The sequence below is a fragment of the Pleurodeles waltl genome, chromosome 7 (genome assembly GCF_031143425.1).
Source record: "Pleurodeles waltl isolate 20211129_DDA chromosome 7, aPleWal1.hap1.20221129, whole genome shotgun sequence".
In the NCBI taxonomy this organism is placed as follows: Eukaryota; Metazoa; Chordata; class Amphibia; order Caudata; family Salamandridae; genus Pleurodeles; species Pleurodeles waltl.
The window spans coordinates 566,370,353-566,389,049 of NC_090446.1; the positions used below are offsets into that span (position 1 = coordinate 566,370,353).

General features: G+C 45.9%; 1 protein-coding gene across 5 annotated transcripts in view; it reads left to right on the forward strand.

The window, feature by feature from the left end:
- LOC138304355 (serine/arginine repetitive matrix protein 2-like) overlaps positions 1-10,315 on the forward strand; it is a 735,752-nt gene extending 725,437 nt beyond the window's left edge. For all 5 annotated transcript variants that reach the window (XM_069244334.1, XM_069244333.1, XM_069244336.1 and 2 more), the window contains one exon: positions 7,339-10,315. Coding sequence is in view for 2 of the 5 variants with exons in the window: in XM_069244336.1 (XP_069100437.1) it covers positions 7,339-7,348 (10 nt within the window). In the remaining 3 variants the exon portion in view is untranslated. The remainder of the gene's footprint in view (positions 1-7,338) is intronic.
- Positions 10,316-18,697: the final 8,382 nt, after the last annotated feature.

Consider the following 18,697-nt stretch of genomic DNA (forward strand, 5'->3'; position numbering starts at 1 on the left):
TATGAGCCATTCTGGTTGGAGTCTGGTTTTGTGCCTTTTCCCCAGAAATGAGAATACAAGACATTCAGGTTATGATCCTGGTCATACAGTGTCTGCCTTATTTCAGTGAAGCTGGCTTTGCTGCTTTTGAGACTGATGGCCTCCTGCATCATGCTAGGAGATCTCACTAAAAATGTCCAGATCTAAGAGGAGACTTCAAAGAAACCTGCAGAAGGTCTACTGCAATTGGGCCAGTGGCAAACTCCCTATCCCACCCAGAGCTGACAGCGGTGACAGATGCATCACTGCTACATTCAGGCAGCTGCCTATGAGAAGTGGAGATCAGAGGTCTGTAGTCCTGGAAGGAAGCCAAGCCCGACATCAGCCTTCTGGAGCTGAGGGACATCTGCTTGGTGTTGAAAGACTTTGTGCTCTCAATCAAGAAAAGGCTGATGCTGGTGATCACATACAAAATCACCAGCATGTGGTATTGCAATAAACAGGGCGAGGGTGGGTTGTGGACCATGTGCCTCGAGGCTGTGAGTCTCTGGAACTGGGAGCGCCATCAAGCAGTCTTACTGGTGGTAAACAATCTGGTGGGATCTTTGAACACCACAGTGGATGAACTCCGCTGTTGACACCTAGCGGATGATAAGTGATATTTACACCCAGAGGGACTGCAGGGTCTGTTCCATGCATAGGGAGAACTTTGGCTCAATATCTGTGTCACCACTGAGGACACGCAGTGAAAACAACTCTGTGCCTTAGAGTGTCCAAGGCATCTCTTTATTGATCTGTCTCTCTGAGATGCTTCTGCCTATGTTAAGGCTCGAGACATCAGTATGCCTTACTGCTAATACTTATCTTGTACAGAGTTCTGAAGATTAGCACCAACGGCTGGGCCGGAGTCTTTCTAGTGGCCCCGGATTGGCCACATAAAGTATGGTATCCAGCACTCCTTGAAATGAGCATCTGTCCTTCGAACAGGCTGCTGTTGCAACAACAGGGCAGGGTCTTACACACGGCCATCTGCAAATCACACTTTCATGTTTGGAGTTTGAGAAGTGATAGCTTCTCAAACTCCTTCATGTGTCGTTGATGGCATCTTAGCTTAGGCAAAGTGCCCCGGAGGGGCAATGGGCTTTTGCACCCCCCTGAGCACTCTGGTATTACAGAAGGAGTGGCAGATGCTTGTGAGGCCCCTTCCTTCCTTCATACAGATAGTGCTGGCACAAGAATATCACCAATGCCATCATCACAGGCCTTTCCCTTATTTGCTTCCTCGCCGTATTAAAGACTTGGACACAAAGGCAAAGAAGCTTCCAGAAGGCTCACTGTCAGTGTGCCAGTAAAAGGTGAAGCTCTTTGTGCACCCCCTACTAGCAGTCCTCTGAAGAGGGTCCTGTGAACCCCCAAGCATCCCCTTGCAGAAGGTGGGTGCTGTCACTCACTGCACCCCCCCTGCAAGGGGATCTCTCTCCCCTCTTAATAGTGCAGGCGCGTTGAGGCCTGCACACTGAAACAGAGTAGCTGCTTTAAAGCTGCTCTGTATTTAATTTGAAGAGTTTGCGGCTGCCTTGGGGGCAGTGCATTAATTCCAAAATGGTGCATTTTCCTTGTTTGCACAAGGCGCACCTTTTGAAAGGTGCGCCCTGGTCAGTTAGAAACAAACCCCACCCCAAAAGGCCAAGTTGTATTTGAAACATTGGGCTTGTGAAGTAATCGGCTATTTGATAGTAAAGATGAAAGATTGGAAGAGCAGTGGTAGCCTTAAAAAAGCGAAAAATGATTGAGGAAAGGATTATGGACACTGTAAATGTGTCCTCTATTTTGAATGGAGGATATTGAGTTTTGGAAGGATTGCTTAGTGAAGAAGGAGATGAATATTTATGGTGGTTTTTGACTCCTCTGTCTCAGTCCTGATGAAGACCCTGATGGAGCATTGATTTGGCCCAGGAGCGTTAAGGGGTCGAACCGTCGACGATATTGCTCTTGCCTGGATTGGTTTGGATTTCTTGTGGAGAGAATTGAGAATGGGGGATGGGACTCCGTGTTTGGTTTCTGGAAGAAGTAATATGTTGATTCAATGTGGTGAAAAATTGAACCAACAGGCGTTTTGTCTTTTAAGTGTTTTTAAAAAAAAAAAGTTGTTTCTTGGAATGCTTTGAGGGTTTAATTTCCTCTTTTTTTACTTACTATTGCACACAAGCACTTTGTCTTTTACACTGGTCTTTTCTTTTCTTTTTTCTGATAGAATGGGGGGGTTATGAACTGTATTAAATGAATTTATTTATGTGATAAATTATGATTAAAAATTAATTTTTGGAAAGAATTTGAAGGGTAATGGTGTGTATGTATATGTGAGTTTTTTTAGTTGTGTGCCTAGGGGTGTTTTGAAATCAACTTGTCTAATCTGGAGCTTCTTCCTCAGAAATGTATTAACTCACTTCATAAATTATAGCAACGCTGGAGAGCTGTAGTTATAGATAAGTAACTTTTTATCTTCTTTAGTATTGAATCCTTCATTTATCTTTCTTAGTCCCACCTCAACGACTGGAATGATTCAAGGATGTGAATCTGGCAGATGCTGACACTAGGCTGCCGTAGTTACAGCAAACATTTCTTCTTTGAGACTTGAGTCTCCAGGCACTCTGTTTAGGAAGAGTCACTTAGATGTCATCTTACAAAGCAAAAAAGTATACGTAGGAATTGGTCAGATCCTCATCCTCTGACTCTTGTGAATCCCTCATCTCCCACCTCAAAACAACTTGTGTTTGCCTTTAAGTTGCAGATTCTAGTGGCAAATACCTGGAAGGTCCAAAATGCCCTGTTCTGTGGTCATTTTCTCCGATGGCTGCTCCTTAAGCTTTTTCATCTTCAGATCTGTTAACAGCAGTAATGCAAGCATGATCTGTCAACCATCTCCCAAAACCGCAACTTCCATGTCCCTGTTGACAACATTGTTGAAGGTTCATTTCTGGTCGACTGCTAAAATTGCCTTTAAGTAATCTACCTGGTCCATGCTGTCCACCCAGTTGAAAACTACATAGTACAGTTGTTAATTACTCTCCATTTCTTATCAACAATCCGTATTATGCCAATCTTTTTCAACCCCTTCTCACAGGAGGATGTATAATTTAGGTAGAATTGTTGAAGCAGACAATCCAATATCCGCATTTCTCAATTTGAGTTCAGTTGACTGCTGTTTACAGATTTCTAAAAACCTCTGTTTTACCACCTTTATTTGCCAGAAGGAGGATGATAGAGTTAATGTGCTAACTTTTTCACATGTATTTTCCCAAATGCCCAGTAGCATGGGAGCTCACCAGTTTTTTTTTTAATTTATTTTTTATTTTTATGGTGCTCTCTTGAAAAGCCTTTCCCAAACCCTTTCAGAGAAGTTTTCTACAGATGCATTCTCGGGATAACTTCAGCTTGACGCATTAGTGAAATAAAAGTTCTTTTCATTCAACTCCCTTGTATCAAGTTTAAAAGATAGAGTAACAATATCCACCAATCTTAGTTTAATTCTGAACATCTTTCCACATTTAGAAGAAAATTAACTTTCCAGCTTACTTTATTCAACCCTGTTTTCTGGTAGAGAAGGCTCTGCATTCTTTAGGTACTAAATGTCGCTTAAAATTATACAATAAGAAAAGAGAATTTCACAATTCAGACCAAGTATTGATTTCATTTAACAGTCCAATGCAGTTATTCCTCTTTCGAAGCAGGGTATTGCCCGTAGATCACAGCAGTGCACCCTCTTCCGCCATGTGAGCACTGTTTATCAGAGTATCTCCCAGGGACATCTGTGAGGCAGCAATGGGGTATTTACCCATATTTTCATGAAGCACTAATGCATCTGCCTTAGTTTAAGATCTAGAACAGCCCATGGACAGGAAGTGCTATGTAACCTATTTCATTAATGTTAGTGTAAAGTCTGTCTTTTTATTATGATTGCCTTTGCTTTAATTATTAATAAAGTATGTGAATCCATGAAGGAGCCAAAGCTGAAGAAAATTGCATACCTAGAGGTCCAGTGCTCCAGAGTTGATATCTTCAATAGATTTGTTAACAGCATGTCCCTTTTTATGAGGGTACAATTTATTTATTTGAACATCTGACAGTAGTTGTCTTTGTGGGGAGTGTGGATTTTGGAGTTGTAGGAAGTCAGCTCTGTATATACTATTTCAAAGTAAGAAATAGTGTGCACAGAGTCCAAGGGTTCCTCTTGGAGGTAAGATAGTGGCAATAATAGATACTCCTAATGCTCTGTTTTGTGGTAGTGTGGTCGAGCAGTAGGCTTATCAGAGGGTAGTGTTAAGCATTTGTTGTACACACACAGGCAATAAATGAGGAACACACTCAGACTTACTCCAGGCCAATAGGTTTTTATATTGAACAATATATTTTCTTAGTTTAAGAACCACAGTTTCAAGATTTACATTAAACACTTTAAATGTAAGGCACTTCGCTTAGATACTTTAGGTTCTTTAAATGAAAACAATATCATGTACAGTCTTAATAAAAATGGCAATAAGCTATTTTCAAAGTGGACACAGTGCAAAAATCAACAGTTCCAGGGGGAGGTTAGTAAAGGTTAGATTAGGAGGTAAGTAAAACACAAGTCTCATTTCTGGGGCATAGGCAGCCCCCTGTTGGGGGTTCAAGGCAACCCCAAAGTTACCACAGCAGCAGCTCCGGGCAAGTCAGATGCAGAGGTCAAAGAGGTGCCCAAAACACATAGGTGCCTATGGAGAACAGGGGGTGCTCCGGTTAGTCTGCCAGCAAGTAAGTACCTGCGTCCTCGTGGGGCAGACCAGGGGGGTTTTGTAGAGCACTGGGGGGGACACAAGTAGGCACACAACACACCCTCAGCGGCAAAGGGGCGGCTGGGTGCAGTGTGCAAAGCAGGCGTCTGGTTTCAGATAGAAAAGAATGGAGGGACTGGGGGGGTGGGGGGGGGGGTCACTAGCAGTGCAGGCACAAGGGGGGGGGGGCTTCTCAGGACAGCCACCACTTGGGCAAGGCAGAGGGTCGCCTGGGAGTCACTCCTGCGTCGAAGTTCGGTTCCTTCAGGTCCTGGGGGCTGCGGGTGCAGTGTTGGTTCCAGGCGTCTGGTCCCTTGTTGCAGGCATCTGTGGTCAGGGGGTGCCTCTAGGTTCTCTCTGCAGATGTCGCTGTGGGGGCTCAGGGGGGTCGTCTCTGGTTACTCATGGGCTCACAGTTGGCCGGGAGTCCTCCCTGAGGTGTTGGTTCTCTGAATCTCGAACCGGGGGCGTCGGGTGCAGAGTGTGAAGTTGCTTCTTTGTTGCAAAGAAGTAGCTGGTTTTGAACAGTGCCGCTGTTCACGGGAGTTTCTTGGTCCTTTAGTCCAGGGCAGTCCTCTGAGGCGTCAGAGGTCGCTGGTCCTTGTCGGATGCGTAGCTGGAGCAGGTTTTCAAAGTTGGAGACAGACCGGTAGGGCTGGGGCCAAGCCAGTTGTCTTCTTCCTCCTTCTGTGCAGGCTTTAGGTCAGCAGTCTTTCTTGTTTCTTCTGGTTGCAGGAATCTGATTTCCTGGGATGTGGGGAGCCCCTGAATACTGAATTTAGCAGTGTGTTTAGGTCTGGGAGGGCAGTAGCCAATGGCTACTGTCCTTGAAGGTGGTTACGCCCTCTTTGTGCCTCCTCCCTTTGGGGAGGGGGGCACATCCCTAATTCTATTGGGGGAATCCTCCAAACTCAAGATGGAGGATTTCTCAAGGCAGGGGTCACCTCAGCTCAGGACACCTTAGGGGCTGTCCTGACTGGTGGGTGACTTCTTGTTTTTCTCATTCTCATTCAGCGTTGCCGCCAAAAGTGGGGGCAGTGGCTGGAGGGGCGGGCATCTCCACTAGCTGGGATGCCATGGGGCGCTGTAACAAAAGGGGTGAGCCTTTGAGGCTCACCGCCAGGTGTTACAGTTCCTGAAGGGGAAGGTGAGAAGCACCTCCACCCAGTACAGGCTTTGTTCCTGGCCACAGAGTGACAAAGGCACTCTCCCCATGTGGCCAGCAGGCTGGCAGAAACTGGTCAGCCTACACTAGAAGTCGGGTAGGTATTCAGGGGGCATCTCTAAGATGCCCTCTGGGTGTATGTTACAATAAATTGCACACTGGCATCAGTGTGCATTTATTGTGCTGAGAAGTTTGATACCAAACTTCCCAGTTTTCAGTGTAGCCATTATGGAACTGTGGAGTGGAGTTCGTGTTTGACAAGCTCCCAGACCATATATGGCTACCCTGCACTTACAATGTCTAAGGTTTTGCTTAGACACTGTAGGGGCATAATGCTCATGCACATATGCCCTCACCTGTGGTATAGTGCACCCTGCCTTAGGGCTGTAAGGCCTGCTAAAGGGGTGACTTACCTATGCCACAGGCAGTGAGAGGTTGGCATGGCACTCTGTGGCGAGTGCCATGTCGACTTAGTCTTTTTCTCCCCACCAGCACACACAAGCTGTAAAGCAGTGTGCATGTGCTGAGTAAGGGGTCCCTAGGTGGCACAAGACATGTTGTAGCCCTTAGAGACCTTCCCTGGCATCAGGGCCCTTGGTACCAGAGGTACCAACTACAAGGGACTTACCTGAGTGCCAGGGTTGTTCCAGTTGTGGAGACAGAGGTACAGTTTAGGGAAAGAACACTGGTGCTGGGGCCTAGTTAGCAGGGTCCCAGCACACTTACAAGTCTTAAATTAGCATCAACAAAGGCAAAATGTTAGGGGGTAACCATGCCAAGGAGGCATTTCCTTACAGGAGTCTATCCACCTCATTTGACAGAATTGAGTTCATAGTAAAATGGATGGACTTACATAGTATGTTGCAGTTTAATGTTAAATGCATGCATACACAACTATGTTAATGTTGACTAGCAGGAGGCTCAGAGACTGGGAATGATGCAGTCATGTAAGTCTATGAAGGATGCCACTGCTGGAGAACTGTAGCTACACATAGGTAGCATTTTCATTTTGAAACCTGGTAGTTAACAATCTGCCAAGTTACTTGTATTGAAATTCAAGGTTTTCATGTTTTATGAACTGAAGTGGTCTATGGTGATTTTAATTAACCAAAAACAAAGTATGAACTTAAACTGATGGAGAATTGTCGGGAATGCTGTAAGGGGTTGGGGCCAGTGGGCAGAAAAATGCCATATCTGCACTTGGGATTTCTCATTGGCAGATGTCCGATGTGCCTTGAAGGTGTAATGATTCAGTACAGATCTCTCCTAATTGAGTAACTTGTAACTCTTGGGATAGCTTTCCTCACCTTACACTCCCTTGCTTTGTATTTAATTTGTTTGTTCAGCTTTCTCAAAGTAATCTCTCTTTCTCTCTCCTCATAGGTCACCTTAAAAGCCAATGGGAAAATGTCAAGCTCTGTTTCACATCGAACGTGTTCGCCCTCCTCCGCTCTCCTCTTTGCCGCTGTTGTGTAATATAATAAAACAGACTGAGCAGTGGAAAGAGGTTTAATCATCCGTGTCCCACTCCCCTCTCTAAAACCTCTACTTTACCATCTGAATAAAAGCCTCTGACCAAGCTGGATTACGATGAGACTGTTTTATGCCTTCTCCCTTCTGATCTACCAATGGGAGGACTTCAATGTGAATAATGAACTCTGAGGATTGTGCATAAATGGGTATTTTGGGGTGGAGGGTTACATTTTTGTTTAGTTTAAGGCTCCGTTACGCATTTGTCTCTAGAGCAACAGGCCCACTAATGTTGCTGTTGCCAGTCAAACGAAAGTAGGGTTTGGGATATATTGCTACGGTGTTGTCTTGCTTTTTCTATGTACTTTCCTGATCTTTCTGTCTTTAAGATGCTGCTTTAGACAAAAGCAAACCTTGGCTGGTAATGAATTGCCAGGTGTGGGGGAGCAGTAGGTTGCTAATGGTTATCACATTCAGATTTTTGGTAGACAGGACATATTCAGTGAGCAGCGAAGGCTGCAGACCGAAGCAAGGTTTTTTTTTCTCTGTATATATCGGTTTCAATCTACTGACTTTTCATAACTGCTTGCTTTTGAAAATTTAAAATGGAAAGAAATGGGTTGAAGGTCAGCTGTTCAGTGATTGTTCCGAATTTGCTATGGGCAGAAATTGTAGAGCGTGAATTGTCATTAGGGAGAACTTGCACCTATATTCCGTCCCTGTCCCATTGCCAATGGCTTCAAAGCTCCCAGTGAAGATACACTTTTATGAAAAAGTCCTGCAAAGTTTCTTTCCAGACTGATCAACAAAAGGATTTGTTCCAGGCTTTTGCGGTACATAAAATGCTCTGCATTCAAGATCTGGACTATCAAAAGAGAATGTCCTTTCATAACATTTATGGACTTCGTGCAGTTCTTTTATTGTTAATATAAATCTCTGATTTCTACAATAAGCTTGCAAATAGGCCTGTTTTTGTAGGTTCAGTGATGTAAACGTATAGTGGTGCCTGTGCAATACCAGCATTCAGAACAATTGACCTACATTGTGGACTTAATCAAAAGAGACTCATCAAAACTATTGACGATCCGATCCACACTTCGCTTCATCTGTTTCAACTTTGAAGGACTATATTGTCAGTTTTTGCAGCGCTTGCAAAATCTCACCCAGGTCCACACTTATAAGAATATCTGGTTTCTCAGCCATGGGGGAACAATCTTGTGGGCTTTCAAGTGGGGAGTACATGCTTAGAAGGAAGAAGTAACCATTTCTTTCCCTTTCTAATAAGTACCCTTTAAACCCCTAGAAGGGCAATCTGCAAGTGGTTACCAGTCACATCAAACACCATGGAGTTTAAGTGTACATAGTAGTTTGAAACTGAGCCAACCAATCCAGTAAAATCAAATGAACATGTTATACTGTATATTTTTTGTGATTGTTATACCATTTGAGACCAACTTATTTCAGGCTTTAAAAATAACTGATCTGAGATGCCGTCCACAAGTTGACTTCAATTTCCTTTCTATCTTTTTGCTAAAGAACACTTAGAAAATATTCCTTTTGAACTCTTTTCTTTGACTTTGCACCCAGTATTGAAGCTCTAGGAATGGCTTGCCTTCTCTAAAGGCCACAGTACCAGGTCACCCTTTTTCTTCAATGTAAAGAGAAATTATTTGAAAGATTTGCACTTTAACCTGTCTGTTTGCAATGACATGCAAGGATACAGCAGTCTTGTTATATTTAACTGTAGTGCATCCTGTGATTTGACATTATGCTCAGTTATTTTACTGATGGTGGGATGTGGCTGCTGACTGAGTTACGTCCTCCTTGAGCTTGTTTATCTTAGCACTGGTGCTTTAGGCGTTTAACATCAATAACCAAAAGGCAATATTACCAGCTATGTTTGTATAGACTATCATTCTAAGAATAGCTAGATTGGTCTAGCTTATTTTCCAGCGTGTTTTCTTTATTACTTCTTTAAATGATATGATTTATTGCCCTTCAGACAATGCCATTTTGCCTACCTATTGGGAAACATGTTAAGCTCTACTTTAGCATTGTGACGTAGATTTAAAAATTGCCTTGCAAGAAGCTTTTCATTAGCCAGTGAAGAATGAGGGTGTTGTATCAGTCAAAGCTTCAGTTGTACGAAATAAAACTAATGCTGGAAATCAAACTGTTAGGCCAAAGAGTGGCATTGATTTTGTTACTAGGACAGATTTAGACCGTACAGACATAGCTATGTAAGGAAAGAGTAGTCTTTGTTTACCTCTATCGTAATTTGACACTAAGTCCGTTTTAGTGCCACAGACAAGACAATGTAGTATCTCAGTTAGATGTCCACAGTAAAAACAAGCATGAATGTTGATTTGGATCCAAGTCCCTGCTACCCACTTGTCTAAGGCATGCTATGGAAAACGTAACGGAAGCTTTTGATCTGGTCAATGAAATATCTTCACTTACAAAATGAGATTGAAAGATGTCATGACAGATTTACTTAGAAGTGAAACAAGTATTGTTTTCTTTAGATTTTTTTTCCTTTCTGGGTTCTCTAGATGTTTGTTGTGAGTTGGGGGTTCATTTGTTTGTGTGCAAGTTTTATTTTTTCCTGTGAGAGGCATCCAATGGCTGCAGATTTTTCCTGGATGGCATTGTAGAAACACCTCGTGATGGTTTTAGGGACAGTGGTAATTTGTGCGGGGAGGCAATTGTGATTCCAACACCTATTTGGGGAGTCCTAAAAATGATTTTTTTTTCCTCTTCGAGAAGGGTTTTCATACTATCAAGTATGTAACTTGACATTTCTTAAAAAATAAGAGAAAAAAAATCATTTATTTTTTTTTAATATGTACAGCAAGAATTCTTTTCTGTCAATAAATATGCTAAAAAAATATCTTGTCTTGGTTCATTGCTACAATATTTGCACCTGAATGTCTCTTAACAGCCTCAAAAGGAAAGTAAAATTACTATGCAAGGTTCGCTGAGAATGTCTTACTGCAAGTAGTGTCTGATGTAGACTTCTAGCTGCAGATTACTCACCTTTTGAATATTCCCCAGGCTTCAGTCTGGATCTGATAACCTTTCAGAAGTACCTCTGGATGACAATAGGTGGTGCTGTGCAGCTTCGCACTGGTGCCGTTCCAATCCAGAAATGTCATGCGGAGCCAGTATAAACCCAGTTTCCACAAGCTGGCATCAGTTCATCCTTTTCCGTGCCACACGATGCAGATCAGGAGTTACCTTCCATCTCTCGTAGACCCTTACTACTACCAAAATTTTTAGTGTGCAAGAGGAATGTCCCATCCCAAAATAACAGGTTTAAAGCCTAAAAGGCCTGTTGCAAACATGTCTGTGATTGATCCTCATCAGTTCTGCCTGGGTTTGAGTCACTACATGCTAAGGCCTGCAGTGATTGCGCTTCTATGAACTCATAGGCCATACAAGACTGCAAGATCACCAAGCACCAGAAAATTCCAGGGCAAAACCATTCCAAGTCCAAAGTTCGGACCTGGCCTCCATTTCACATCTAGAAGTCACAGGAGTCTTCGTCTCGATAAAGTTGTTGGGTAAATTAAAAAAACACACAAGAAATCGAAGCAAGACTTTTCCGCTAGTCACGTTCTCCTGAGAAGATGCAGAGTTGGCACCATACATCTGTCTCACTCCTGAAGTCGATCTACATTGGAGGCTATCATGCAACTTGTTCCGGCACAGCCCTCGTTTTCAGGGCTGTCAGCCACTCTGAAACAGATTGAAGATTTCTATATGGGCCCACTCACTCTGCATCCTCGTCAACTAACTCTGGCACGGCTTCGGGCCTCCACGGAGCCAAGAGGCTCTTTATCAGGCATACAGCCAGCAGTTTGCCATCAGCATCAGATATACCCACTATGAAATCATCACAAAGCCATCTCTGGCTCCAATTCAGATACTGCCTCTGGTGCAACAGTCCATGCCAGTTCCCAGAACTTCAATGCCGCTTCACACTGCTTCAACGGCTGAAGTCAAGGTACTTAATGTACTCTGACTATGAGCCTGTACTGACCTGATAGACTTCAAGCTGCAGATTTTACCTTCAAATATTCACCAGGCATCAGACTGAATCCTGATATTTTTTTAGCAGAACCCCTGGGCCCTGGTAGATGTCATTGTGCTCGGTGTAGTCTGTGCTAGAAATGATGTATGTGGTACTTAGGTAGTAGACATCCCGGGGTGCTGGCGTCAGTTGTTTCCTTCCCACGCCAAATAGTTCTGATTCGTGAAGTGCTGCCCTCTGTCTTTTTTTATTTATTTTTTTGTTAGAGGTTTTCTCCTTGACTTTTTAAAACCATGTGGTGTCTGTCACAAGCAGATGTCTGTGGCAGGCCGACACTTAGTTTGTTTTTGAGAACATGACTCCAAGACCTGCGAGGACTGCCATGCACCAGAAGGCACTGAGGGAGCTGTCCCTCACGTTTCTCGCCACCCAACATCCAGTGACACCTTGACGTTCAATATTCCGGTTGCAGCGAAGGTCCTAGGACTGATCGTAGACCCACATCTGACAATTGTCGTCCCACTCAGTTGTCGGGAAAGTTCCACAAACATGAGGAGTCGAAGAGGTCTTTGACTTTGCTGCACCTATCAAAGTCTCCTGACTCTTGCATCGGTTTTTCTCTGACTTTCCCACCAGAGTGACCTCCGCCCATCTTAAAGAATTTCAGGAGGCTATGCACCTCATGTGGGTAGCCCGGTCCCACTGGAGAGCCTTTGGGCCCCACTGACTCAGAAGGGGCCTCCACTGGATCCTCACTGGTGGGTTCTCCCTTGGTGTCAGGTGGACCCCATGGATTCCATGTTTGATCCAGAGCGGAGCCGCCAGCATGGCCGGAACCTTCCTCAGCACCTAGTCCACTGCTTACGCCCCTGGCGTGCCAGTGCTCTACAGTGGCACCATTCCCATTACTGACATGGAGCCAGAAGGGCTTCATCCGATGCAGATTCTGGCACCCACCAGAACTATGCTGTCTGGATCAGAGGCAGTGCCTTTTGACTGGCCTGGAGAGAGCGAGACGAATAGTGTTTTGGGGAGGTGGGGGGGGGGAGGTTTAGGACCCTTATGCATACCAGCAGTCCCCTAGGTGAGAATAAGTAAAACTGGTATGAGGAACTGGCAGGTTCCAGTGAGTTACATACTTCACCTGGCACTGGCTTAGTCTTTCCTCCTAGAGTGGCTATAGAGGAGGGAGCTTCTTGGGCTGTAGTGCAGCTGAGGTTTTAAACATCAGCTACCCTCGTTGGCAGTAAAGACGAATGTCTTGACCGGTGCTTCAGCCTTAGAGTGGCCCCTTTTTAGCATTTACTCCCTTTTAATGAAGCCCTTGCAGGGTTCCTACTGGGGGCCTAGTCCAAGCCCTGCACAGGGACTCCAGTGCATAGGACAGTTGCCTGCCACCATCACCCCCACTCCTGGAGACCAAATTTCCTTACTCCGCACCCTACCCCAGAGAGCTTTGTGGTCCCAAGCATCCACCTTTAGGATCAACCCTGGCGTGTTCCATACCACTCCACTGGATAGGAAATCCAAGAGGCTGGATACCTCTGGCAAGAGAACGCTCTCTTCTGACAGCTTTGTACTGTCAGTGAGCACCCATTGCTTTTGGGCTGATATTCCCTTACGATCTGGGATTCGGTTGTGCAAGTACTTATGGTCTTGGAGGAGGCTCGAGCCATACTCTCCCAAGTTATTGCTCACATGAAAGATTCAGCAAAGTTCGCTATACAATGTGGACTGGACCTGACTGACTTGTTGGGTAGTGCAATTTAATCGTTGGCAGCCTTGCAGCACCACGTCTGGCTGAATACCCCTGGCTTTCCAGGGGAAATCCAAGCCTTGCTTATGGACCTGTGCTGTGATGGTTCATCTTTTTGGAGAGAAGGTGGACTCAGTGCTGAGGCGCTTTAAGGACTGCAGAGCTACAGCCAAGTCCTTGAACTTGTCTATGGCCCCTCATCACACCTAGTCTGCCAAACACCCCTGGCCACGGAAGGGGTTTCCAACTGCATGCATACCCTTCCTTTTTGTGGCAGAGTACATGGGTCCCATTGGCCACGTGGGACGGGAACCACTCCTTCACACATGCCACCCCCTTATGGCAGGCTAATGGGACCACTTCTTGCTCCATCAGGAAGTGCTGGCTGTCTTGTCCGAGGGAGCCATAGAGAAAAGTGCAGGCATTAGAAGTAGGTCATGGGTGTCATCCCCTCACATTTCTGGTTGCTCTTGTCCCATCCTAGACCTTCTTCTCAATATCTTCCTGAAAAAGGAGAAATTCAACACAGTGGCTCAAGGTTTTTCTGCCCTGGATCGGGATGGAAGTGCTGGACTTGCAGGGCATGTATTTGCATATCCCTGTCCTGCCAATCCCCAGATCCTACTTGTGGTTCGCAGTGGGCCAGGAGCACTTTGTTTGCTGTGTTCCCTGTTGCCATGACAGTACTCCTCAGTAGTTCACGAAAGTAATAGTGGTTGCACCTCATCTGCAGAGGTCCGGTGCTACAACCATCCCCTACCTTGATGGTTGGCTGTTGAAGCCAGTCTCCCCTAGGCAGTCATCTCCCACCTCCAGACTTTGGCCAGCTTTTTGCACTTTCTGGGGTTCTTATCAGTGTGTTGAACCCCCATCTGACTCGCTTTGACACTCCTTTTCATCAGAGCTGTTCTAAACACAGTGCATTTTCGGGCCTATCCTCCCGAGTGGATAGTTAGCCATTGATACCAATGTTTCAGCCTCTATCCTGTCTTTCAGTGAGAAAGACCCTGAAGTTATTGAGCCTCATGGCATCCTGCTTGTAACCCTTATCTGTTGGCATATACAAGCTCTGCAGCAGACTTTTAAGTCCCAGTGGGTGCAGCATCAGGGAAGTCTCTCCACCATGGTCCAGATCTCTGTGAAATATCTGCAGTGGTGGCTAACAAACCCAGATTGGATAAGTGGCAGACCCCTCTCCCTTCCTCAACTAGAGCGGATTATGATGACAGATGTCACTCCTGGGATAGTACCGCCATCTGTCAGAGGTGGGGATTTGAGGACTCTGGTGTCCGACAGAGTGAAAGCTCCACAACAACCATTGGAGGTTGTTGCAGTTTGCTTGGTATTTAAAGCCTTTCTTTCTTCGATCAAGGAAAGGCTGGTGCAGATGTTTACAGAAGAGCCACTGCCATCTGGTACTGCAACAAACAGGGCAGGCTAGGGTGGGGTCGTGGACCCTTTGTCAAGAGAGACTGCATCTCTGGACATGGATGGAATGTCTGGGCAATTCCCTGATGGTTCAATACCTAGTGGGCTCTCTGAACACCAGGGTGGATGAACTAAGCCCAATCTGCCTATTGGATCATGTATGGCAACTTCACCTGGTGTGGTGCAAGGCCTCTTTCAGCAGTGGAGAGAGCCTTGGTTAGATCTATTTGTCACCACTGAGAACACGCAGTGTCCAATATCAGCAGTTTTGCGCACTGGAGTTTTCAAGGTGACTCTTGCTCGTAGATGCTTTTTGTCTTGAGTGGAACTCTGGTCTCCTGTACACTTTTCCACCTATACTACTTCTGCCCTGATTTCTAAACGATCAGAGACAACTAGGCCCAAGTTCTTATTGTGGCTCCCGATTGGGCACAGAGAGTCTGGTATCCTGAGCTGTTGAGCATGAGCATTAGCCCCCTGCTCAGGCTGCTTATTCAAGAGGATCTTCTGTTGCAGCAACAGGAGAAGTTTCTGCACCTTAACCTGTGCACCTTTCACCTTCATGTGTGGAAACTGAGCTGCAACAGTTCGCATCCTTAAACCTTCTTCCCAAAGTCTGTAATGTTATTCTGGCAGCCAGGCACCCCCCCCCCCCCCCCCCTCTACCAAGTCGGTATATGCCTGCCTTTGGGGTAAATGTGTGACCAGGCGTAATTCCTAAAACATGGATTCTATTGTTGGCCCAGCTGAGCTCTGCTCTAGACACAGTTCAAAGTTAGTTATCAACCATTTTGGTATTTTTGCAGTTGCCAGACTAACTTTCATTCCAGTCACCTATTGTGGCTAGGTTTCTTAAAGGCATGCAGTACATTTCCCCTCCCAAGCCATTTATCATGCCCCAGTGGGCTCTCAATCTTGTTTTAAACTTAATATGTGCACCTTTTGAGCCTCTGCACAATTGCCTTTTTAGGCTATTGACTATGAAAACTGCATTTCTAGTGTCCATTACATCAGCCAGAAGCGTCAGTGGATTACAAGCACTCTGTGAACCCTCCCTATGCCACATTTTACCTGAAAGAGCTAGTCCTCCGAATACCTGCCTCCTCCCTTCCAAAGGTTGTAACTGCCTTCCATATAGGCCAGAACATCACCCCCTGACATTTTTTGTTCCACTTCACCCCTCCAAAGGGAAGTAGAGACTCTGCCATCTGGGCCCAAAAAGAGCATTGATCTGACTTGATTACATAAGAGTGCTGGGTGAACTATCAACTTGTCTTGGAGTATGTAGGAGCCAAGAAAGGGGACGATGTGCAGAAACTGACTATCTTAAGATGAATAGTGGTCTGCATCAAGATCTGCTTCGCAATGGCCAAGGAGCAACCCCTGAGGGGTTGTATGCTCATTCCACCAGAGCTAAAGCTACAGTCTGTTAGCCCACAGTCTCCTTGTCCTGGACACCTGTCAGGCAGCAACATGGGCTTCCTTGCACATGTTTACCTCACTATTGTCTGGACAGTCGGGTTTGTTGCGATAGGCATTTCTGCCTTTTGGTCCTGCAGGACTTTCTGGTTTAAATGTGCTTCGCATATCCACCTCGGGTGAAGCAATGCTTGTGTATCTATAAGAAGGTAATACATTTGTGGCTAGAAGTGTCTTATATGAACAAGTTACTGACCTTTGGTAACGCCTTATCTGGTAGAGACTGTCTAGCTGCAGATTCCTTACCAGCTCTCCTAACCTCTCCACTCTGCAGGCTGATTGCAGATTAGGGGACACCCTTCACACCAGTAGTCAGTTATCATTGGCTCCTGGTATAGAATGTCGTGCACTGACGTCAGTGTGCTGGGGTGGCTCCTATATAGGTATCTTGCTTGTCATATCTAGATGACGCCAGTGCGGAGCCGTATGACTCCAACTACCAGCATGCAATAGTACTGCTCAAAAGCTTCCATATCCAGTCTAAGGCCAGGGGAGTAGTCAAAGATAAGGAATTTGCGGCTAGATAGTCTCTACCAGATAATGCATAACCAAAGGTGTAAATAACTTGTTCCTTTGGTAGCTCTTGTGACTCCACTTGACCTGCCATCTTTCGAAGAGAGAACATAGGCCCTGCATTCCCTGTTGGCACAGATTCAGACAATTATGACACAGGTGACTAGATTGATCAACCTTAACATGAAGAGATGGGATGATGACCTCCAAGAAACTTGTGGCGTTGGTAACTCCTATGAGTTGTGGTTCCTCTCGCCCCTCCACTGAAGAGAGCATTTCTTATGCCATGGTGATGTGTTGGTGGCTAAAGTCCTTGACCTCCAGCTCCCCACTTTGAAGGTCAAGTCCAAATTCCTAACAGACATCCTCCAGTTGGGTTAAACATCCACTGAGCCCCTTTTGCCCTTCAATGAGGTACTTACTGATGCCTAGTTCGGTGAGTAGGCCAAGCCTTGATTTGCACCCCAGTCATCTGCCTGATTTCATTGCGCAGGTCATTTGCAGTAGAGTTGCCATTTGCAGCAATGCTTGTCTGTGTTCAGCCAGCTTTTTAGGGGAGGGGGGAGGAGGAGGAGGAGGAGGAGGGGGGGGGTGGGTGGATGTTTATCGACACCAGCAAGGTCATCAAGAACCGTTACCTTCTCAGAAGATGCAGTCCTTCAGCAGTGCCAGGCTTTTTCGTTTTGTCTGTGTTGCAATGGATTCCTATGATGTGGTCCTGATGAACAGGATTAAGGGAAGATGCTCTAAGGATTCTGTGGATGTGATGCGGTTGACAGGGTCTTTCTGCAGGTATTCCTTGGTCCACGAAGATGGTGAGGGGGTCCTGGTTGCAGGATTGATGCCCCATGAAGCTCTCCAGTCTGGTCGAAGTCAAGTTGCCATTGGACTACCAGTCGTCTGTTGTTGAGGTCACAGGCCAATCCTTTGTGGGTCAATAACTCACCTTCTGAAGGTCCTAACAACTTTCTGACCGCACTCCTGGGCTCAGTGAACTCATTTACAACTCTGTGTGCCTTGTCATTGGTGCTGCACAGTGGCGGTGGTCAGCTGTTGTGTCCCTGTGCGGCAAATAGGCCAGTCAGCTGGCACTTGGAGATCAGTTGGCTTGACTGGACTCTGGAGACAGTTTCCCCTTGAGCAGGGCATGACAGGTACAGTATTTCTCTTTTCTAGGCACCAGGTGTGGTTGTCCATAGGGGCAGCCTCTTTGGTTATCCCTCTGTGCAGCAAGGCAGTCCTTCCAAGTCAGTCGAGATCCGAGGGCTGGGTGCCTCTTTAGTGCTCTTAGGGCAGAATGCAGTTGTTGGCTAATGGGCTACCAGGTTTCTTTCCTCCGGGTCACAACTTCCTGTGGAGTGTGGCATCTAACTATTCCAGGATGCACAATGTTGCCCACTCCCAAGATGGCAAGACCCCTCTCTTGGTTTTTCAAACTTCACTATCCCACCCCAGGGGTGTGGATACCGCAGATCTACATGCCCCTGGGGAAACCGGGTGGGCAACTGGTTTCCTTTCTGCTACCCATGCCGGCCTGTCTGCCTGAATACTGGGGCAGCCCTCCTCCCCAGTGCAATACATCTGGCCTTCTAAGACAGCTTCCCCTTTAAAGCCTGCCTTTTGGGCTAACACCTAAGAGGCTTCCTGCAGGAGGGTGGTGACACCTTCCTGGCCTGCTGTCACTCATTGTTCTCCTTCCTAAGAGTTGTTGGCACATCTCTCCAGGAGGCCAGAAAGCGGTCTCATGGAACTGCCTCCAAGTGTGCCTGTGAAGGCACAGTAGTTTTAAAGGCATCAAGGGTCAAGACTGATTTGCATATAGCTGGGTCCAAACTAGGGTGGCATGGTGATGAAAAGAAGTGATGGATTAAACCCAGATCTGTGGCTGGGGGTGAATGTTTGATTGGTTCTGCATTCTGTCCATCATTTGTGTTTGTTTGCTTTTGTCTCTAAGTCCGCCGGGTATGCCCAGACGTGGGTCCCGGGCTCACTGTGCCACACGATTCAAGCTAGCTGGGCTGATGAAAGGTGATACCCTGAAACCGGTCCCAGGATGCTTGTTT